The following is a 24,508-nucleotide window of genomic DNA, read 5'->3' as shown; positions in this document are numbered from 1 at the left end:
TCAGTCAAAGTTGCTCTTCTATCAGCTTGAATCAGTCGGCCCATTCTCCTCTGACCTCTAGCATCAACAAGGCATTTTCGCCCACAGGACTGCCGCATACTGCATGTTTTTCCCTTTGCACACCATTCTTTGTAAACCCTAGAAATGGTTGTGCGTGAAAATCCCAGTAACTGAGCAGATTGTGAAATACTCAGACCGGCCCGTCTGGCACCAACAACCATGCCACGCTCAAAATTGCTTAAATCACCTTTCTTTCCCATTCTGACATTCAGTTTGGAGTTCAGGAGATTGTCTTGACCAGGACCACACCCCTAAATGCATTGAAGCAACTGCCATGTGATTGGTTGATTAGATAATTGCATTAATGAGAAATTGAACAGGTGTTCCTAATAATCCTTTAGGTGAGTGTATATATACTATATACATACATATATATATATATTTTATTTTTGGAAACTTGTGTCCAAACCCTCTTACCAACTTTTCAAGCATGCAGACAGTTCTGTCTCATTTGCTAGACACTCATTTTTAACTTGTTGGTCCAACTTGTCCCATGGCTGTACTGTCAGCTATCTACAAGACCTGCTCCCAGTTGTGTATACTCCGGTGTTTGTGTTGTTGAACTTATAGAGGTTTTTTTTCTTTTTAACAACACAAAGTAAATGTTTTCTGGCAGCAACTCACCATGCCATCCAGCTGTTCTCAGTCTTTGCTTAACTGTTTTAAGAGATACCGGTTTCCCTCTGTTCACATTAATCGCAGTTCTGACCATTACGATCATTTTATAGTTTCTTTTGCACATCAGAACTAAGTGTTGATTTTCAGCCTTTGATGTCATTTCCTTGCCCCAGACTGTTTCAGGTCACTGTTGCTTCCTGTGAACTTTTTCTCTGTAAAGAGTTAGTCACTCCATTCTTAGAAAAAATTTACTTTCTGGTTATTTGGCAATGACAGAACTCTTCTTCACTCAAAATTTCAATTTGAGCCCTCTGTTTAATTGTTAGCTGTGCCTTTCTAGCCATTACAAGCATAAAAATAATAAATATTTATCATATTTATTCAGTTCAACAGTACAACAGATTGAAATGAGGTGCAGACAGTGCATTAACCTCTAACAAACTGATCTGGGACAAGGGAGTCAAGTGGTTATCTTTTAGTTTATTAACACAGAATCAAGAGTGGCCAAGAGCAAATCAAGTACTGACATTACACTAAGTTAATGTCAGTTCACTGAAGACAGACCTGATATGTCTTCTTTAAAACCAATAGTTTCAGCTGTTGTGGCTAAATAATGTGTACTAAAAGCTATAAACTACTTAAACCTAGTAAGTTACATTTGTTCTATGTATTTCTAATATTTTCTGGTACTTTCTTGTAATTTTTTCAATGAAAACTTTGACAATAAAAATTTGCTGAAGACCTTCTATTTCACGACGAAATGGTAATGACAACATAAATGGAAAAATGTTTGACAATGAAAATGACGGCAAAATCCCTGTTCGTTATGCTCTTATGAGTAAAGACGAAATTGCTGACTCTGTTTGGGCAGATGACCTACATCACAGTAACCATCTCAAAGCATTGGTTGTTATTCTTATTAACCAATCATTTATATACGGATAAATCTGCAAGTTCTTACAGTCTCCATGCATCTTTCTCATTGGATGATTTGTTTTTCCCACTTGGTGCATGTCTCCGCAAATGCCAGCTTCCAGCATAAGTAATGCTAAGTTCACACTACATGATTTAATCCCCGATTTTCTGCTCACTAACAGTTCTTGGACATTACTGAGAAAAGCCCCAGATCAGAGGCAAATCAGTGTGCAATTGGTGCTGGCAAATCAGTGCTCGATCATTATATGTGAACTGTTCACCCGATGGAGTTGCCAATGCATTGCAGACACCCGACAGGTATCTAGCAGGTTAAATATCTGGACCTGTCGGCGTGAAAGGTGCTGCGACTGGTACATCGACAAGCCACACGCAATGATACAGGGTGAGGTGAAACCCAAGGGAGGAATTTAAAAAGGTATAAAAAGTTCAATTTGATTAGGAACTGTTCTTAGTGTTCAGAGATACACACACACACACGTGTGTGTGTAAACGTCATCTTGGAAAGAAGTGCCTTCTTGAAACTAAACCGAGATAAGCAAATTGTACCTAGTAGCTAGTAAATGGAAGTTGTTGTTTTATCAATTTTATTGTATTATGTACGTTCTGTTCTTGAAGGAGGGTTATTCTAAATTGCAACGACAGGTTTTGCACTCATTTAAACGGGTGTTTTATAGGTGTTTTGATGCCTTAATAAGAACAATTATTACAATATTAAATGGGCATATAGTTCAATTTGATGGGTGTTTTAATGCCCTAATAACAAATATGAAGCAAGTATGTGTTGATGTATGTAGAAAATAAATATGACCTGTGAAGGAAATATGATTGTACTGTACTTTTTATAACAAACTTTAGGTATTCATTTTTGTATATGAAAGAAGTATGGTAAGTAAGTAACTCAGCCTAGATAACTAAGCATCATAGGGTATGCTTACTTCTCCAGGGAATTTATACAGCCAGGAGAAATATCCTTCAGCAAAATCCATTTCTGTATCACGCACCTATCTGAGAAAATTTTTACTAAAATTTGACTAAATTGAATTTTCACTAAGTGACTAAGAGTAAAACTAAATTAAAAATTCTTGCCAAAATTAACACTGGAAGCAATGTGTCATTTATTTAAAAAAAAATCAAAGGGTGGGCCCAAACCTCTGGCCGGTAGTGTGTGTGTATGTAAAGGAATTTTATAGAATTCTGAGTTGGTTCAGTCATGATCGTATGTTGATGGAACAACAGAGTATACACAGTCACTCCAGGTCTGTCCTGTCAATGATTACCCATCTGGAAAAGTATATTGCCAGAACACTGAAGCCAGTGGCACAGGTCATGTAAGCAGTCACACTGTGGGTGAGCTGCACAATGTAACCCAAAAACAAAGATGGTACAACATGGGAGAGTAAATAGGCACTGTCCAAGATGGCCATGTCTAAGCATAGACCTCTGGATTGTGCTGAAAGGGTAGAGAGAGAGTCAGGTAATGAATCTTTACTCATTGGTATAAACACATTGCTGGGGTGAGGATCAGTGAGTCTGAAAGGTCTGTGTCCTGGTGATGACATTTCCACAGGGTGTCCTTCACTGTATATCTGTTTTTTGCTATTAGGCAGTAGGCTCATGTTCTGCTCCATGTCTTCTACCTGAACTGGCTGCATTTTTGACTGGGAACTGGTGAAAAAAACCTGAAATGGAGGTTTGTTAAAGTTTATTAGATTTACTGTGTGGGTTGTTTTTTTTCTCATGATCCCTGCTGGGAAAATCAGTCACCAAATGAATTCTTCTCAGGACTATCATGGTCTTTTCCTGTGTTCTTTAAGTATCTTGGTAATCTATTTAAAGTTACAAAAGTAGCTATTGCATGGTGTACATGTATATGTAGTGTGTTATTTGTATAGTAAACCTATATTCACGATGATGTATTTGTTCAAGGTTCTACTCATTTGTACAGATGTTTTTACTTCTTAAACTTAACTATTACATCACCATTCATCTGTAAACTATACAGATCAATGATAGATTCAGGATGCAAGTAGGACATGAAAATGATGCACAAAACCAAAACATGCTAAACAGCTCACCTAATTTGGTTTAACTACAAAGATACATTTTTAACCCCATTACCCAAGACAGCACAGTACTTACCAGCTTATTTGAATGATACAGGCAGATTAGACTGTAGGGAAGTACTTCAAGTGTGCAAAAGGTAAACCCAGTTACCATGGTCATGAGAGTAACTAGGTAAATGTTGCTGGAGAGACTCATCACTAAAGTGGCTCCTGTCAGGACAACCACACTGCTTAGGTACACAGTCCTCATGCCCAATTGGGCTACCAGCCTGTTCATCATCAAGGAGGAAACCACTGCTGTGAAACCCTGTAAGAAAAGTCCTAGGCTGCCCATTCGCACACCTAGAGAAAGGAAAGACAGTATGTGAGATTCATGCTAAATGCTTTATTGTGTTTGATGCTTGAGTTATTTCATTATATTATATCATTCTCAACAGCTAGAGGAAACACTAGACTGAAAAAGTGTAGAATTAAAATGCAGCTGAAGAATGAGAACAGCAAATTGAATGTTGCCTACAAGAAATGTTTAAAGATGATTATCCTTGACTATGAAACTACATACTAGCTCTAATATGCAAATAGTTTCGTCCAAATAAAATTGTACATGAAACCAATTAGTCAAAGTATAATTGATATACTGTTTTATTGATTCCATTTATTTTGAAAATTAAAATTTTAATTGCTTGGGTGTCAATAAATTTCATTAAAACTATATGTCCTTATACTGCTATAATTGTAAAATAAAATGTAATGTCAATTGATAATAAATTATTAGTAATAATATAATTTTTGTTATATTTTGTATTAGACCTATCACAGTGTCAAGTGAATACCCTCATCATATCGCAGTCTCTCCTGTGTGCCTGGCAGGGCAGTGGGCACTCCTTGATACAGACCCTCTCCAATGAAGTCTGTATAGAACAGAATCAAGGTCATGAGGGCCATCCAGCTGCACAGCTCAGCCACAAACAACCGGCGGATGACCAGTGGCACCTGCAGGAACAGTTTGTACAGCTGGGGCAGCAGTGAAAGGCAGTTTCTCAGAGATCTGTACAAATGCAGTGGGTGAAGTTGGAAAAGGCATGGACAACACTGCTTGGTCTTGTACATGTGTCCAGTATCAGAGTGTGTCACAGTTGCCCCAAGCTCTTCAGAGATGAATGTGGTGCTCAGCAGGCAGAGCAGTAAGATAATTGTGAGCAGGGCATAAATTAAGGCTTCCTGGCTGCCCAGGTAGACTGCCAAGCCCCAAGCATGCCAGTCTACCACTGGTAGCAGGTAGCCCACACATCCACCCAAGCTGAGCATGAGTGAGTAGATAGAGAAGGCTTGCTGGCTCTCCTCCGCCCCAGGGAAGAGATCCGATACCAGCGCCTCCAGTGGTGTGAAACATGCCTGGCCACAAAATTCCAGTAGGCAAATACTGGCCACCAGCAGTAGCAATTCCAACCAGCGAGGGTGCCATGGCAGCAGGCTGGCTAAATGCAGGGAATGTGGGATCAATAGCAGACCTAGCAGCACACCCACGCACAGGGCCCAGATGAACGGCCGCCTTCGGCCAAAACGCCCACTCCATCTATCACTTGCGGAGCTAATCATAGGTACAAATACTAGCCCCAACATTGGTCCAACACCTGGTGATAGAAAAGTTAAGACATTTTATATATAGCACTTCCAACATTTGGATATCTATTGCAGTAGCACATGTGTTTTCATCTTTTAAATTTTTGTATTAAACAATGACAAGAGCCAGTTTGCCTTTACAGCGACTCATGCACAAGGGGTGGACAAAATAAGAAAAATACTTAACATGTTCATGTCTAATAAACTAATACTAATGAACTAATAAAGAGGACAGTCATTGTTTGCCTTGAGGACAGCTTCAGTCCTTGGAATCATACTAGTCCTGAACTGTATGTAGTGAGATACTGGGTAATTCTGATGAGTAATGGAGAGTAGCCTCCAGTTCTTTGAGGACTGAAGCAGTGGATCGCTACTTTGAACTCTGCATTCTGCAACTTCCTATAAAGTTATGATAATGTTCAGGAGACTGGGCTGGCCAATGAATGCATTTGACTTCATCCTGGTATAGATAAAACCAGTCAAATTTGTTTAGCTGTGTATATGAGTCCATGATCATCTGAGAATATGAGAATATCATGAATGGACAGTGTTTGCACCATGGGGTGCACCTGGTCTCGTGAAAAGGATTCATAGTCTTTTGCTGTTATGTAACCATGCAGAGGTTGTATATTATACTCTTGCGATCTAATGACTTCCTTCAAATAAATGTCAATGTTACAGACCCCCACCATGTTTACCTATTGGCAACAGACACCGAATGTATCCTTTAGGATTTTTTTTTTTTTTTTTTTAATGTGTCCTGTCCGGCAGCTTTCACAAGCAGAATAATGGTCTGAATGCACTGCTGTGTCAGACATATTTGCTTTACCATGAGGGGCTCTATAAACTCTGTATAGGCCCTTCATGTTGGTCAATTTCTTTTTATTCGTATATTTATTGTATCTTATTTAATACATGTAAAATATTCCAGTTGCTGTGCTGCCCGGAAGGGAGTGATAGATTAGGAAAATGAGTGAAGAAAAGGGGTAGGGAGAGAGATTAAAGAGAAAGAAGGAAAGAGAGAGAGAGAGAGAGAGAGAAAAAAAAAAAACACGAACATAGGCGGAGACAACAGTGGGACAGAGAGGCTAAGAAAGACAAGAGTAACGTAAAAAGCACATAAGGCAAGAAAAGGAAAAAAAAAAATTCAAATGTAAATATACATATCAACAATAAATAAATGTCGAGGAAAGGGTCAAATATTATCAAGAAAATCATCAGTCCGTTTCTTTTTTTTTTAATTGGTTGTAGGTCTAGGTTTTGTAAGCCTCACACCAATTTAACCCTCAATGGTTCCTTGGGGTGCGTTCTGCACCCCCTGCCCATTTCTATGGCTACTACCATGTTGTTATTACAATTACAGCAGTTATCCTCTAGGACATTGTAAGTGCACCAGTTTTACATACGGTCATGCAGAAAATGATAGAAAAAGTGTTGACGTCAATTATCGCTGGCATACTTTCTTCGGGGGTGCAAAATGCACCCCAAAAAAAACTTAATTTATGACAGATGTCTGTGGAGATTCTCAGTTATCCAGGTCATGGTTATCCTAAAAAAGGGTTATGCAATAGCAACTGGACTTTGTTTTTCATAGAAGAAGTGTTGCACTCCATCCAGAGTGCTTTCTCAATTCTGACTGACTGGTTGGCATAGCAGGTTGATGAACCCTGTAGAATCCTCAAGTCGTTAGCACTAGATGGTCACCTGTGGGTTGTTGTTGTTCCCCCTGGCTTTCATGTGTTTCACTGATACCACCTGAGGCTGAGCGTGAACGACTGTGGAAGCGTCTGGGCAAAGTTGAAAGAACTGCATTGTAGGTAGGTGATAGACGTCTTAGGCCACCTCCTCTGTTCAACGACGGTCGTTCATTTGAAGCAGTTGTCCTCCCGGTCCACCTACAATGCAGTTCTTTCAACTTTGCCAAGACGCTTCCAAAGTCGTTCACGCTCGGCCTCAGGTGGTATCAGTGAAACACATGAAAGCCAGGAGGAACAACAACAACCCACAGGTGACCATCTAGTGCTAACAACTTGAGGATTCCACAGGGTTCATCAACCTGCTATGCCAGTCAGTCAGAATTGAGAAAGCACTCTGGATGGAGTGCAAAACGTCTTCTATGAAAAACAAAGTCCAGTTGCTATTACATAACCCTTTTTAGGGTTAATTTATGACATTGATATGATCGACAAATTCAGTTAATTAGTGATAATTGCTACTATAATTTTTTATGTTATTATATTCTAGAACATTTTCGGATATTAAAAAAAGTCAGCCATTTTGTTTTGTTTACATTTCAACTGTTAGAAAAGATATAACACCATGGCTAGGTATTCCACAGCTGAAGCTCTTCGACACATTCTGCAAGAGGATACAGTCGGAATGTGCATTATATGACCAGTCCCCTCTGCTGCCCCCCCCCCCCACTGCCGCAACCCCTTTAACTGCACTATCTCACTGCGTAAGCTGTGCAAGCATCATGCAGTTAACTAATAAATGTATCTTAACTTTAGTTAATTGAATTTGAGCTTGGTACCATTGAATTATATATGCCATTGGATAGGGGTGCAACTTGAACCCCAAGGACCTGGAACGTAACTTTCTGACAAGGACCCATTGAGGGTTAAGCATCTTTGTGCTTTAACATTGGATACAAATGTACTCTGAATAGTAGTCCTTGAATTAATTCTAGCTATTTGACACTAGTAATGTACTTATCTATGTCATGCTAATACGTACTTCTAATTGGCATTCAGCCTCATATGACTCACCTTTGCAGTTCTAAGTGTGATTGATTGCCCAAAAAGTTGACGTCATTTTACATGTGATGTTTCCTTTATTTTGTCCACCCCACACATTCAACTGTACAAAGCGGTTATTTATTTTTTTCTAAATCATTAACTTCAAACCCATTTGTAAATACCATTCTTTATCAGTATTGTGTACCATTACTTAACTTTACAGTATACAATATATAAATTATACCATACACAAGTTGACTGCATAGCTTGTGAAAATTAGGTGAGTACAAGGTGATTCAAATGGATGTGTATTGTCATGCATAATAATGAAAGTATAAAAATCATACTGTTCTCTATACTACTATTATTCATTTTATAATATTTTTATTATTTATTTTTCCACAACTTGATCTAAATACTGGATTTCTGTATAATGTAATTTATTTTGGACAAAGTTTTGGTCTTTTGAACCCCTTGAAATCTAATCCTGAGTTTAATTAAGTTTCTTAGTTGGAACAATACATGCAGTGATATGCATTTGATAATGTACCTACCGAGCACCATGGTCATGAACTGTTCCTCAAGACCCGCCTCCAGCAGCAGAGGTGGGATATAAGTGGTGCCTGTAGCCATGCAGATTTCTAGACCACAAGTCAGTGCATTGGCCAGAAGTAGCTGAATAAATTTCCCAGGCATTGTAGAATCTTACACCGTGCTGTCAGGTCAGCTTGTATTCCTCATGTGTGATTGTATCCTATTATAATTCCCAATTTCAGCTCTTGGAATCTTGGTATCCATGTTATTTTGTGATTTCAGCTCTGCAACGAAGAGCACAAAAAATGTCAACTCTCATTATAACAAAGTTTTGATTTTATATTATTTTGTGATTCATTTTATGATCTGTTACTTTTAATAGTTTTCTTGCCCTGCCACTGTTTCTGTCGCTACACTTTTTAAAAATCCAACAGAATTAAAACAACGAATCTCAGAAGATCCCAAGTCTACTCCAAAGATGCACAAATGTTTATTCTGTGACTACACTGTACACAGGGGTGGTGCCAGGGAGGAGCTTGGGGGGTGCTGTAGAGACTCTGACAGCACTGAGCAGCTCCTTTAGTAGCAGGCTCCTGCGTCCACGATGTGGGAAGGAGAGATTCAGAAGGTTTTTCCCTCCAACCACTGTCAAACTCTACAACAAAGTCCTTGCAGCTGACCACAGCACTTTGACTAACAATCACACACATCCAATACACCATAGTAGTTTCTATGTGCAATATTTCTTATGTGCAATACTAGTTCTTGGCCATGCCTGTCACTCCATTGCATGCCTGTCCATGCCAAACATCTTCATATTATACATATATTTATATATCCACTTTGTACATCATATACATACATATACAAATACATGCATATATTTATCTAAGTTTACATACACATATATACATTTATATTTTTCAATACACTCATCCATATTTATGTTACCAGATTGTTTGTATGGTGTACTTTTTATACTGTACTGTTGGTACAGTTTTTATTCTATTGTTTTATTTTTTTATTTTGCTGCTCTTATCTTGTCCTGTTGACTTTCTGCCATGACAATGCAAATTCCCCACTTGTGGGACTAATAAAGGTTTATCTAATCTAATCTAGCCCCTACTACAATGACCATAGCACCCCTACACCCCAAAAAACCTTGTTTCTTCTTCACTGTAAAATCTGTAAATTACCAAAGCTGAGAAAGACAATGAAGTATTTTGTCTTATGATATACTATATAAATTCGGTCCCCACAATGTGGAAAATGCAAACCCACACACACCTATGCTATGGGCCACTGAAACATAACACATAACTCTGAAACCCTAAACACACAAGTACACTAACACACTGTCTATTTACTAGATCCTGAACACCTTTACAAAACATTTTCTTGAAATCACTTGTGGTTTGCCTTTTAAATATTACTGTGCTTTTTACAGACCAACAGTTATCTGTTTGTTGAAGGGTTGAGACTTATTTTCATACTGACTAGCTTTGCAACTGAGCAGCTACAGTCTATTAATACTGTATTATTAAATACAGTTGTCACAGGAAAAAGTAAACCTGTGAATGTGGAATATATCCTTTAGTATGTCTCTTATAATTACTTAAAGAACAGAACTATACTTTAGTAAGGAAATTATCAGTTCAAGTATTTCAATATCCCAGACTTGTGCCCTATGCTGCCTGTGGTAGGCTCCAACCCCCTATGACCCCCTAACTGCTAATCCTGTACTGGATTAGCAGTTAGAACATAAAAGGGTTGATTGAATATTCATTTCATAATTAACTCAGGTATGTTCTCTACATATGGGTGTGACAAAAAAATCCATTATCATTTCTCTGAATGGTTATTATTGGATAACTTTGCAAAACCTGCTACACATCACATTTAACTGCTTAAAGTGTACTTTCACATTTTGAATCGAATCACTTGTTTTTTGATTGCAGTCACAGATATTCATAAAATGGAGATTCTTCTTATGGGGGCTGAAACAGTGCCCCCCACAAAATCAAAATAACAGGTTTTTATCACTTCCTCACAAAGTAATATAACTCTCCCCCATTCCATATTCCATTGAATATAGCATGAACTATATATGTTAGAATACAGACAAGGTGTAACTTACCACAGTCTTTGGGCCTTATTTCCATCTTGTATTTCATTACCAAACTTCTCCATTTTGCTTTTCATAGATTCTACCAAGTTGTTGCTTAACCTGACTAGTGCCGTAGTGTCACACCTCCGGAAATATGAGAAACTTGAAACTCCTCTCTCCACTAATGAATGAAAGAACAATGTTGGACAAATCATGTGTTCAGCTTGTGAATGAAGTGAATCATATACAGTTAATAATAATTACAGTAGAATTCTTTGAGATGGGTACCATGCATTCTCTCCACAAAATCTGTCCTACTGATCAATCATTCTTAAAAGTATACAGAAAACATTTTATTTTTTACAAAATTAAGACATTGTTTTAAAAGTGTTTTTTTTTTTTTAAAGTTTTTACAGGAAAATTGTTCATTTACATTCTGAGATAGTTGTTATATGTGGAACATAGAGTATTTATTGGGAACCAGTACATCTTCCTAATAAATAATTATGTTAGTGAAAGCCGTCAATGCTGTCAATAAATGTTTATTTCTGTCCACTTATCCATTACAGGGTTGTGGTGAAATGGATGATATATGATGTTAACATTTAGAAACATATTTAAGACTGAAATGTACAGATATCAGAGATCATATATGATATAATGCATTGGAGAAATTTACTATTCTGCAGCTATAATTAAATAGTCTTACCTTTTTTTTTTTTTTAAATCCATTGATTTGAAGCGTGAAGTCTGAGTTCTACATACACATTGGATAGACCTTCTATGCACTTACAAAATGTATAAAATAAAGACTTCCTTTAAATGATACTGTGGTTGTAATAAATAAGCAAACTTTTTATGCTGAGAACAGTGAATCATTTATTCTAATTCTGACTAGTTGGACTTGCTAAAAATTTATGCTTCTAATGAATTTTGGGAGGCGGAGTTAAGAGAGCCCACAATAGAACAGATATGTACAGATCAGCCAGAACCAATAGAGTACTAGTGCTAAAGGCTTGGCTGTGGTGTGAAACTTGTTTTTCAGCATTCCTAACTCACCTTCTTGGAAAACATATCATAAATAATCATAAGATGACAGTACACCCACATATGGGAATTATCAAAGCTGCGAATGCTATTTTTGTTTTATATTGTATTATTTTTATCCAAGTATGCCTAATTAACTAGGCTTAAACTGTATAAATAATTCTATTAACAGGAATCAAAATTTGAAGCATTTGAATCCAACTGTTATGTATCTTAGACTGTGAATTTTATGTATGTGCTTACCTTTTTTGAGCACGGAGGAGGCAATGTCATAGTCTTGGGTGGCTTTGGAGGTGATGTACAACATTCCATTAGGATTATAGTTAATTGAACATTCCTTCATTCTACAGCAACAGTGACGCAAAGAAACCTCCAAGTCATGTCAGAACTATCTGGCATAAAAGAAAAGTGAAGGACACCTCAGACAAATGATGTGGCCTGCTTCATCTCCAGATATCAACACCATAGCACTTGCATAGGACAGAAGCATTTTTCCATTTTTATTTAAGAAACACTTTTATCCAAAGTGACATACCTTTAGTATGTATGGTCAGACAATCCTAGGAGCATTTGGGGGTAAATTCTACCTGGGATTCAAACTGGTGACCTAACCCACTGAGCCATACATTGGACCCATTAACAGACTACAACAGACAAAATAGCTAGGAAGACATATTTGAGTAAATTTGTGCTGAAACTTAACCAAGGCAAATTGTGGCTCTTTTGACAAATCCAAGATTAACAAGTAATTTTATGCAAACCTTGTTTTAATTTGTATATTATCCAGACATTTTGTCATCTTATGGCTAGACTCGGGTGCCAAAGAAAATTGATACTAAAAATTACTATTGGATTAGTCACTCATTTGCAATAGTGACAACTGTATAAACTGTAACTCTTTACTGACAGGGCTGCAAGCATATTTTGTGAAACTATTGCAGATGTAGCCACATATTAGTATTCTGGAATAAGGGCTTGGGGTAACGATTTTTTTTTTATAATGAAATACATATGAATGTGTACTGCTTGTATACGACCTGTGAGAGATTTGAGCATCCCAGAAGTGTACAAATGTTTTAAAATGCCATTTTTGAGCCTCAAAAAAAGCTGTGGGGGAGAGGTAAAACATTTGAACTTAATTGGGAAGAAAGTCCAGTTTAACATATTGAAATGAAAAAAATCAAAATATCATTATTAAATTGCTGAGGTGTGTCCTGGAATGAACCACCATTCCATCCAGGGTGTCCCCTACCTTATGTACTTCCAGTAATAGGCTAGAGGCTATGTACTGGATAAGCAGACAAATGGCTCTAATATTTGGATGTGAACATTTTTTATGAAGGGATTGTTACAAACAGTGACATCTTGTGGCTGTACATATGCAGAATAGCTACACTTGGTATTATGCCACTGAAAACATTTGTTCCATAAATGTCACCCAGATTACTTTACTAACAGGAAATTATAGGAAACAGCAGGCTGCATCACTGTAAAGCAATAATTGTTTATGCAGTACAAATAGTAGGTTGCTTTATTAGAAGCAGATAAATCAATTATAAACACTTTTGCCATGGATATGGATAACCTCAGTATTATAATCCCTCACACAAGCAGAATATTTAACCATTTCTGTGATGATACAACATTATTCTGCTCCTGACACAACTCACAATTTGCTTACATTTACAACACAGAGAAACATTTGCTGTTTAGAATTTTTCCTTTCTTTAAATCGGATGACTGTGGTTTGAGGAAAACTCATTTGGTTTAAAAAAACATTCATGTCTTTTAAAAGCCATATAAAAAGTTTTTGGTCCAAACCAAATCAGATCTCTAATGACCCTTATCAATTTCAAAATGATCAGAGGATACATGTCATTCATCAAAACATATCCTGATATATAAAATATCCACAAAAAAATTCCCTTCCCCATGTAAAGGGAAACAAGACTGTCCAGTCCCTTGATCAGTTAAAGCATACATAGTAACAAAGTAAACATGGTATGGTTTACATTGCAACAGAATGTGACTGAAAATTCAATTTTAAAAGACCTTTCGGGAATTTTTCTTCACTTTCAACAAACATTCATTGGCCACTTTATTAGTTACACCTGTTCAACTGTTCTTTGAATCAAATATCAAGTAAGCCAATTGTATGTCAGCAGAATACTGTATAAAATCATGCAGATACAGTTCAGAAGCTTAAGTTACACCAGAATGGGGAGGAATAGTGATTTAAGTCACTTTGAACTTTGGATGGTTTTGGTGTCAGATGGGCTGGTATAAGTATTTCAGAAACTGCTGATATACTGAGATTTTCATTCACAACCGTCTTTAGGATTTTCAGAGAATGGACTGAAAAAGAAAAAAACATCCAGTGAGTTCATTGGGCAAAAGTGCCTTTTTGATGGCAGAGGACAAAGAAAAATAGCCAGACTGGTTCAAGCTGATAGAAAGACAACAGTAACTCAAATAACCACTCGTTACGACCAATATGAAGAACATCTCTGCAAACCTACAGTGGACTCACCAAATCTGGACAATGGAAGATTGGAAAAATGCTGCTTGATCAGATGTGTCTGAATTTCTGCTGTGACATTCAGATTGTAGGTTCAGTATTTGGCTTAAACACAAAACCATTGATTAGGGCTGAGCAATATGACCAAAATCTCATATCCCAATAACAATATATTTCACGGCTGCACCACGTATTTATGGATTTTTTCTACAGATCAGCTGCAGTAGAAATTGGAGAAAAATCCAGAAATAAAAAGGAGGGAGCTCACTAATGTAAAGTGATGCATAAATAGACAAGAAGCAATCCACAAGTATGCAAAACCCTTTTCACATGTACAAACTGCTCTGTTTTTTTCACGAAGTTGTTCTTTAATGTACAGTCCTTAAAATGACTGTGCAGAAAGCAACAATACACAGGCAAACATGAAAGGCAAATGCAGGAAAGTTACACACCAGACGGGAAGGCATAGTTGGGAACACAAGTAATCACACTAACAAATACATAAAAGGGCTATTTTCAGAATACTCAAAGGGGTATATACAAGGCTCGTGAGCATGCCGGGATACTCAATCCCTGCTGACGCTACACTACTCCCCCTCAAATGTCAGCTGTCCCGGCGACCACCACCCCCAGTCCCCACCTCAGCACTGAGACAAGTCCCAGGGGTCCACTGGCAACCTCCAAGGACGGGGGAGACATCAGCTCCTGATGCTCGCAAGCTCTGGTGCGGCTTAGCCGCTGGCATGACAGATTCCCCCCGGGCCTTGAACTCTTCGTCCTGCGCATTTTAGGTGGATGTGGTACCCCATCCAGAGGCTCCTCTTGGCCAGGGAACACCACTCCCAACGACTCCCACAGCCAGGCCCCAATCTCCAGGGACAGTCAGCGCATGGAGCAGCTGGAGACAGCTAGCAGTGCAGCCTCCTCCTGACCCCGGCCCTTCTTTCTCCCCTGCTTATTGGGGTTTTGATGTTGTGCGGCAGGCTGGTCCTGTTGTGGGGCCTCCTGCTTGCAGGGTCAGGTGGCCCTGCACAACCACTCCTGTTCCACACCTCAGGTGGCCTCTTGTAGGGGTGTCAAATGGGCTCCCTCCACCAGATGGGCCTCCAGAGTGCGGCATGGCTCCATGTGTCTACATAGCATGTCTTCTGCCTCCTGCAGCTTGTGGTGCACTTGAGCCAGCCAAGCTTCCAAGCAAGTGACACGCCTCCTCCTGGACAAGCAGCGACATCTTGCGGCCCCATAATTCCGCCTCCTCTGCCTCAGCCACGCAGCTGCTCCAGCTCCCGCCGCTCTTGCTCTGCAGACTCCCGCAGCCGCTCCCAGTCCTGTTTATCTCACTCCCTCTGCTCGTCCAGCTTGTGGCCTCCCAGCTGTGGCACGGCTTCTCATGACTGAGGAGAGCAGCCTCATGTTGCTGCCTCCGTTGGTCATGCTCGCTGCTGGGGTCACGGCATGACTCATCATGCTTAGCGAACAGAGAGTACATGATGACCAGTGAGCCGTTGGAGTCTGCAGAGGTGCATGCCTTTCCTATTTGCCTGCGTCATCTCCGGCAAAGGTCTGGCAGGCTTGTCCGGAGCACTGCAGGAGAACAGGGCAGCACCTTCGTCGCTGTGCCGCTCCTGGTCCGTCCACTGGCGGGCTTGGGGGAGGCTTCCGGGCAACAGCCCCCTCTTGCCACAGCCCCAGCAGATGAGCGTCACCGTCCCAGTTGTCCGCTCCCCAGTACTGCCTCCTCTTTTGCTTTGCCTCTTCATTGCTGCCCACGGGTCTACTTTCCCAAGGATGGGTAAGAAGCGGCTGTTCCAGTAGCACCAGTACATGCCGCTTCTGGCATCCCACTTTTGACACCAGTGTGACACTTGACTGTCTGAGGCATTGTGGCAGCGACGGTGAAAGACAAAGACTTTTACTACAAGGTTTTTTTTTTTTTTATTAGTCACTGTCAGTGATTGTAAACAAGACAGCTGGACTATTGAAGGTGAAATTTAATTCAAATTTACCCATAAAGAAATCTGGATATCTTTTGTTGAAAGATATTACAGCCGAAGTTGTAAAGTTAACTAACTACCATGGGGTCATAGTAAAGGTTTAAACCCAAACCCAGTTTTCCAGTTTGGGTATACCTCCCTGGTATTCTCGCTTGATGTATGTGAGGATATGTGGATCTATACTGAAATATTCCAGAATGTGGAGCCGAATTTAAATCTCAACTCTAACACTGCGGAAAGATTAGCTTTATATGCAGTTTTTTCCAGCTGTAATATCTTTCAGTATTTGTGATATATTTTAGTGTTTATATGTGTGCACTTCATGTTCATGCTCAGCTATCTCGTTTACAGTCACTGGTAGTGAATGGACACAGCACAATTATAAATAAATATGTATAAAAAACATGTACATGGCGGACAAACTCATTTCAGGTGTACAAATCGCTCTTTTTGTGGATATGATTTTATAAAACACAAATAAAAAAATAGATATTTGTGGATAGTTAAATATTTTTGGACCAAGGTACCTATTTGTGGATTGTCTTCTGTGGGTTGCAAATAATAATGGCTAATAAAAACCTCCATACAAGTGCCACATCCCATGTGGTGACGTGTAACCATGAAAAACTGTTGCCGTAAACAGTGTCATTGTTGATAAAATCATAAATGTGATCAGTGTCTTCACATAGATGAGTACCATTAATCATTATTAATAATATATAACGAAAGGTAAACTGAGCAGATTTGTTATTTAAGAAGAGTGTATCAAACTGGTAGCCCTTCGTATGGCTCAGTACCCGTGAAGTAGCTCTCAGTTTCATGAAACCCTAGACATTTTTATTTCATCATCCGATATACATATCATCATATCACACAGCCCTACTGTTGATCCATCCTGCCTTGAATCAATTATTCAGGCTTGTGGTGGTGGTATAATGGTTGGGGATATTTTCTTGGCACACTTTGGGGCCCTTAGCAGTACTTGAGCATCGGTCAAATGCCACAGCCTACTTAATTATTGCTGCTGATCATGTCCATCCCGTCATGAGCATTGTGAACCCAGCTTTTAATGGCTACTTCCAGCAGGATAACATACCATGTTACAAAGCTCATATCATCTTAGACTGGCTTGAGTTCACTGTACTCAAATGGCCTCAGTCACCAGATCTCAATTCAGTACTTATGGGATGTGGTGGAATGGGAGATTTGCATAATGAAGGTACAACCGAGAAATCTGCAGCCACTGAGTGATGCTGTTAACATGGACCAAAGTCTCTAAGTAGTGTTTCAAGCACCTTGTTGAATTGATGCTATGAAGGATTAAGGCAGTTCTGAAGGCAAAATGGGTTTCAATCCAGTAGGAACAAGGTTTACCTAATAAAGCGGCCAGTGAGTATACATTGATCAGTATTAGTAACAGCACAGTAGTTGTGACTTGGCCTACATGCACCTGTGCTGTGAAATTCTCTGATTTGATTGCATATTCATGACAGCACCTCATAATTTGGACCAATAAAAAAATAACACAAAATATTAAAGCCGTTTATCCATTCCAAAAATGTACAAGAAAACACACCAGTAATGGTGGCAAAATTATCAGCTTGCTTAGACAGAATATTAAATCAAAGATGTTGATTACAAAATTACACACTATTTATATACAGGGCTTGACAACTAACAGCATCAAGATTCCAGACTTTTTTACACAAGGGAAACAATGTAAAGGCTGCCTGCTAATGACCCTCCAATTATCCTCATGCAAGAGGTGGAGTGGGTAATTACACTGAGTGCTTGCTGCTTGCTACATTACCAAAAAGGAGGAAAAACATCTGCATGCCAGTAGATCTTAAAAAATTAAAATAGCTATTTTTATACCCAAGCATCATTTCGCAATGCCAATTTATATTCATTCATAGAATGAAGAAATCAGACTGCAAATGCTGAACTTTAAAGATACTTACTTCCCTTTGGACCCTCAATGATGTAATTACCTTTGTAATATTTAAATTCAGAAAAAAACGCGCCAAATCACAGAATTTGAAGACCAATTGTAAATGGAGAAGAAAACTACGAAGGTGGATAGTGTCCTCAGCACGCACACAAAACACTCTCAATGCTGACTTCATACAATCACAGCTTTACATCTATAGCACATAAGAAGATTACACAATCCTAGCTCTTACCTTACCATGATGAGGTATGAAAGAGGATTCCAATCCCCAACACTTAGCCCTTCCACATCTGAAGTTTAGCGTCTGCTTCATCACATCGTAGCTAAGATATAGTACTGCATTTTCCAATCAGTCAAATTAGAGGATAAACAATGACATAAAGATACATGGACAAAAGCTTTTCTATCCATTAATTTTTAAGCCGTAACTTATTTACACTACAGCTAAGAGACATTTATTCATTTGAAATTGCCAAAGTACACTGTCTTGAACTGTAGGGTATGTGAAACAAAATGTAATTCTTGAACTCACAACACAGCTATAGGAATGGGATTGGTATAAAAGAAATTCTAAAAAGTGGGTATGGCATAAGGTTCTAGATAGGAGCTTGTTTGCTCTCACAAGTAAAGAGATAGATGTGATTTCACTTTTAAATCATGATAGATTTTATTTTAAAAAATAAACTAATATTACTGAAAAACTCAAGAATGAGAAAGCACAAAATGATAAACTGCCTGGTACAAAGGAATGAACTGTGAGGTACATCTCCCACGCAAGCCATGAGCAGGTGTACCTGAGCTTAGTAGTGCTCTTTGCCCCCAGAGATCCAAAGAACAATCACCCAAGTTGAGAACCAGGTCAACAGATTGAATGGATTGTAGAATGTACAGTTCAGCTTAAGTTTGAAAAGGCATTTAAATTTACTTATAATTAACCATTCAGCAACAACGCTAAAGAACTTGTCCTAGTGCATGAGATACCTTTTTTTTTTTGGTGTTCACAATCTAATAATCATAGCTCCATAATACTTTCATGTAAACTGTTTTACAATTCTAAGAAAGGTTTCATCATTTGTTAGCAAAGGCAGGAGTTCTTGTAGGGTCGAGGCTAAAACAATTCCCAAACTGATACAGTTGCAAACAGTCCAACTACATACTCCCATGCACACATGTAACATATCTAACATTTATGTTCATTTGATTTTAGGATGACTAGCTTTGAAAGATGAAGTAAACATTATACAATTTCTGAGAACCTGTGGGGAAACAAAGACAATTCTATCTTATCATTACTCTACATAAGATTACATTCATAGAAGCCCACAATGTTCTGATACCCTTAATGTTAGAAGGGTAATGTATCAACACAAGCTAATGAGCACCTGATCCCCCATAACCCCCCCTCCCCACACACACACACACACACACACCATTCTAAATAAACTGCAATAAAATTTTAACATTAGTTAAGGAAATATGGACCCATTAATTGCTCAGTGAGCTTTAGTGAAGGGTAGCTTAATGATAAAAAGTGGCGTGTGACTAATAACTAAGACAACACACGCATATTCTTGTGTGCACCAAATAGTACTCTGGAACAAACTGGTCCAAACCATTGAGCCAGGCCAACAGGATACTCTAAAGTTCTAAAGGTAAAAAGAATCAAAAAGTGAATGGCCAAATGACTGCCACATATATCTAATTAGTCTTCCCCAGATGGAGCTTCTTCTTCTGATACATCATTCTCATCTTCTGGTACCTCCTCTGTCTTCTTGGAGGGAGGGAAATCTTTCTTCTCAAGCTCATCATCTTCATCTTCTTCATTGGGGCTCTCTGGGTTAACTTCCTCTTTAGGAGATGACTTTTCAGTAACCTTCAGACCACTTGGACGTCCCTTGCCTTTAGTTTTTATAGGACTAGGGGAGACTGGAAAGAGAGACCGTGGTGAATAAAGGCCCATCATTAGACACTTTCCCACCAAAGTTAATAAACCTAGTTCCTGGTTCCAAGTTACTAGGCCATCTCGACCTGGATCTTTTGTAGTTTTACGTGTTGCTTCCCACTGCACAAAAGGAACTGTCATCTTTGTGCTAAATAAGCACAGGAGACACAAAAGGGCCAAAAGTTAAGCTTCACACTATTTCATACCAAACTACACCGCCACCCCAAAACAACAGTGGATAAACATGTTGTTCTGTTAGTTACTGGGGGGATTTTTAAATATGAGCACCTGCAGCTGTATACCGGTATGCACTGTGTGTACCGTGTGTTTTTTAAACACAACAACAGAAATGTAAAATGAGGTGTGATGAATGATTTTTTCACTCATATTTTCTCATAATTTTCGAGCAATTACATTTGTGTGTGAGTAATCTTGAGGTAAAATTCTGCAGGCACCCCTAAATTTGGTCAACAGATTGATCTTTTGTTTATCACAGTATACAAAAAAGAAGTAACATTATTCCACTAATAACTACTGGCATGTTTCACCACCGACTTTGGCAAAGACAGAAGTATGTTGCTTATCAATTGAATTTTCCAGTACATAAATATGAAGGCACAAGCTTAAAAAGGTATTCATTAATGTATTTGATGTAAATGAGATAAAAAAATAATTCCATCTCCTCAGTTCCCCTCTGTTCATATTCATATTCAGCATAGCTTCCAAGATAGCACTGGTGCTTGTGGCCAACCAATCAGCAAATGATCACTATAAGCCCTGCCTAATAGTTCTTGATCAAGTGGAAAGCACCTATTCTAGAGGAGGGACTAAAGAAATGTTCCAGGACTGGCCCAGAGGAACTTGAGGGTTGAGTTCCTGCAGTGGTAATGCGATAGAAGTTCCTGGTTCCTGAAAAAGCATCTAGTTTCTGAAAAAGGCTCCTGTGGTGGGAAAATGCCTACTTTCCTCCAGGTAAATAAATGTAATTAAAAATGCTCAATTATAAAATTATAATTAGGGATGCACCGATCTGATACCTATATCAGATATCGGTCCGATAATGGCTTAAATAGGTGGATCAGATATCGGTAGCATTGGGCCGATCTATGGGATTAAATTATAAAGATTTTCTGTATTCGTACACAGTTAACTCTACGGGCAGCATTGCAAAGACGTAAGAAACTCCCCAGCAATAGTGTAAAAGCGACAAAAATAACAAAAATGGTACTCAAAATCATTGTTCTGGATGAGCAACCCTCACAATTGTAGAAAATGAGGGATTCCGCCATCTGATTGAACACTTTGAACCACGGCACAGTTTGCCACCATGGAAATATTTTTCTGAGACCACTGTACAAAAAAGTATGCGAACACGTATCAAAAATGATAAAAGATTTACCATCGATTAGCTTCACTACTGATATCTGGAGCTCTGAAGTGTGCCCATTATTGCTTTTGAGTTTAATTGCACACTGGTTGGATGCGAGATGCGAGCCTCAAAGTGCAGTGCAACAAGCTACAAATTTCCATGGATCACATACTGACGAATCGATTTCAATGGTTATAAAGGTAACGCTTAATCAATGGCACATTACATTGAGTAAAGTGCATGTAATTTTGTCGGGACAGTGCTAGCAATATGAAAAAAGCCTTGGACAGCACAGGATTGAATAGCTTAGCCTGCATAGCACATACAAAGCAGCTCGTGGTAAAGGAAGGGCTACTGTCACAGCAGAGTATGAGTGATGCTATAGCGAGTTGTAGACATATACTTGTAACGTTACTTACATTCAAATTGGAATTTATGTTACTTTACTGTTACCAGGTTGATAGTATTATGCTAATAGTAAATAATTAAATTTATACATATTTGTGTGTGCGTATTTTTTACATTGTCTTCCAAAATTGAAGTATTTAAGCCTGATGTTTCCTTAAATATAATCTCCATCTCCTCTTCAAAGTGTGATCACCGTTATCAGATCGGTACTCGGGATCGGCCGATACCCAAAGCCCAGATATTGGTATCGGTACTGGAACTGAATACGTTGTATCAGTGCATCCCTAACTATAATAAACTATTAAACAGGTTATGCATTAGAATATCATCCCAGAACAAAAAAAAATACCTAACAAGTGAAAATGCTATTAAAATTTGAATCAGTAATAACCTGTGGCCTTCAGTCTTGGTTTGGGGGATTTCTTCCTGTCTGGTCTGTTTTTCCTGATGACCTTTTTATTTCTCTTTTTTGACTGGCCATAGTCACTGTCATCATCATCGTCCACCATGAAGTCTTCATCACTTCCAGATTCCTCTGAAACATTGAGACAAATTAAAAACCCATTTAGAATTTACCCACTTCTACACATTGAATACCAATTCCAACATAAAATCATCACTTACAGTATACCATAAGTATTTCCAGTTCAGTATGTGATGATGCAAAAGATCACCTTATAGGGTACTGTAATCTGAGCACCACAGCCCTTGAGAGGAAATGTTCAACTGGAGGAATGTTTACAGGGAAAATTACACTAGATATAGTCACCGTTATTCATTTCACAGAAGTCCAGTACACCTGGATTTAAGTGCCACGTCTCACATGCCAGAGGAAGAAGATTATTCAAAACAATATTCTATTTGATTCGACAGTTATAGTAGTTTACTAGTTTAAAATCATCACAATTTATCCCACAAATCAAGGTCCTTACGGTCCATGTAGGTCTGTTCATCATCATGGTCTTCATCCTCACTGCCACCATCACCCAATAGCATCTCTCTCTGTTTGGACACTGCTTTGGAAGCAGCTTGTCGTACTTGCCGCACTTTCTTGCTTACCTCCATGTCTTCATCACTGTCATCTGCAGGTACAAGAAAAACAAAAATTCAACAAAATCAGCAGTCAAATATCCAATAAATCGATTTGTACAACACTTCTCTCTAACAGGAACCATTCCAGATGGTGACACTAACAGTGCAGCTCCATCACCCATGGAAGAGGCTGGGCTGTCAGAAATAAGCAAGATACTTTTGTGGTTGTGTTGTAGGATCACACATGCACATATCAGAGCTTAAATTCCAGGTGGCCTGAGATAAGGCCTAGCCTGGTAAGAGAGGTACAGTCGAACCTCGGTACAACGTACCCCGTTTATAACGTTTACACCAATACAACGTTCAAATTTCAATGTCCCGAATTCGCGTAATGCATTATTCCATTTGCCGGTATCGCTTAGAACGTACACCTTTACAGCGTAAACTTCGATATGACGTATGATTTTCAGAGGAAAATAGGCAAACTGACCTTCGTTACAACGTACAGCCTCATCTTCCGAGCGTGCGCACAATTCAGAATCGGCTGTTGCCGGCCATCTACATCGCTGTATGAACTGTATGAACCTATCCTCACGAAGCATTTCACGCCGGCCGGACTCCTTGCATGCAGCCCCCGTTGTTTCATGGTTTTGCATGGTGTCATGGTATCGAAATTTATTTCAGCCAATTGAATCATCCAGGTGCATAATTTCGGTTTGACATTAGATTACAGTAAGGCAATTTGAATGATAAGCCGGCAGTGGATTTTGCATTATGTCGGCTGTCTATGAGTAATTGATATTAACCTAGTTTGAAGAATATAGTTCCTATTCAGAATAGGAACTATATTCTTCAAACTACATAAGCTGTATGTCATAGTGTCAACTTGAGGGGTGTTTTAAAAAAGTTTTTTTATATACATTTTGTGTTCTATCATTCATTTTGAGGGACTTGGTTACAATGTACAAATTCTTAATGTCCCCCGAGGTACGTTGTAACACACACACACACGTAGGGTAAACATATCCTTATGGGGACCGCTCATTCATTTAAATGGGAAAATGCTAACGCTAACTATGACAACCTTAACCCCTACCCTGCCCTAACCATAACCAACCTAACAAAATAAGAGTTTTTTGCATTTTTAGTTTTTTCATAGCAGTCACTGATTTTTATAAAATAGTTTTATAAAAAATGGTTTTGTTAAAAAATGGATATTTATCACGTTATGGGGACATTAATCTCCGTGGGGAAATTCTTTTTACGCCTCCCTCAGCTTGCTCTTTGTAGCAAGCGCCCGTAGCGGCACCCAGGGAGCTGGGGGTTGAGGGTCTTGCTCAAGGACCCACAGACGTGCTGAGGCTGGGCTTGAACTGACCTTGTGATTACAGGCACATGGCTTAGCCCACTGAGCCACACGCTGCCCCATATAATAACCATGTTCATGGAGTATCACCTATTTTACCCCTTTACACTTGAACACGTATATACACTCACCTAAAGGATTATTAGGAACACCATACTAATACGGTGTTTGACCCCCTTTTGCCTTCAGAACTGCCTTAATT

General features: G+C 38.8%; 2 protein-coding genes across 3 annotated transcripts in view; both read right to left on the bottom strand.

Moving 5' to 3' along the window:
• Window positions 1–1,138: 1,138 nt before the first annotated feature.
• Window positions 1,139–11,666, bottom strand: slc45a3 (solute carrier family 45 member 3). Its single transcript, XM_023804940.1, has 6 exons — window positions 11,389–11,666; window positions 10,710–10,860; window positions 8,593–8,856; window positions 4,511–5,311; window positions 3,754–4,019; window positions 1,139–3,293 (listed from the first exon to the last, which is right to left on the bottom strand). The coding sequence occupies exons 3-6, from the start codon at window positions 8,732–8,734 to the stop codon at window positions 2,862–2,864; spliced, it is 1,641 nt and encodes a 546-aa protein (XP_023660708.1). The 5' UTR covers window positions 8,735–8,856; window positions 10,710–10,860; window positions 11,389–11,666; the 3' UTR covers window positions 1,139–2,861.
• A 6,100-nt stretch (window positions 11,667–17,766) lies between these two features.
• The window catches only part of nucks1a (nuclear casein kinase and cyclin-dependent kinase substrate 1a), an 88,827-nt gene continuing 82,085 nt past the window's right edge, over window positions 17,767–24,508 (bottom strand). For both annotated transcript variants that reach the window (XM_072715770.1, XM_072715771.1), the window contains 3 exons: window positions 22,841–22,996; window positions 22,300–22,443; window positions 17,767–20,115 (listed from right to left, as the gene is read on the bottom strand). In XM_072715770.1, the coding sequence (XP_072571871.1) occupies window positions 19,892–20,115; window positions 22,300–22,443; window positions 22,841–22,996 (524 nt within the window). In that variant the 3' untranslated portion in view covers window positions 17,767–19,891. The remainder of the gene's footprint in view (window positions 20,116–22,299; window positions 22,444–22,840; window positions 22,997–24,508) is intronic.

The sequence above is a fragment of the Paramormyrops kingsleyae genome, chromosome 8 (assembly GCF_048594095.1).
Source record: "Paramormyrops kingsleyae isolate MSU_618 chromosome 8, PKINGS_0.4, whole genome shotgun sequence".
Lineage (NCBI taxonomy): Eukaryota > Metazoa > Chordata > Actinopteri > Osteoglossiformes > Mormyridae > Paramormyrops > Paramormyrops kingsleyae.
This window is presented reverse-complemented; position numbering and strand designations above follow the sequence as displayed.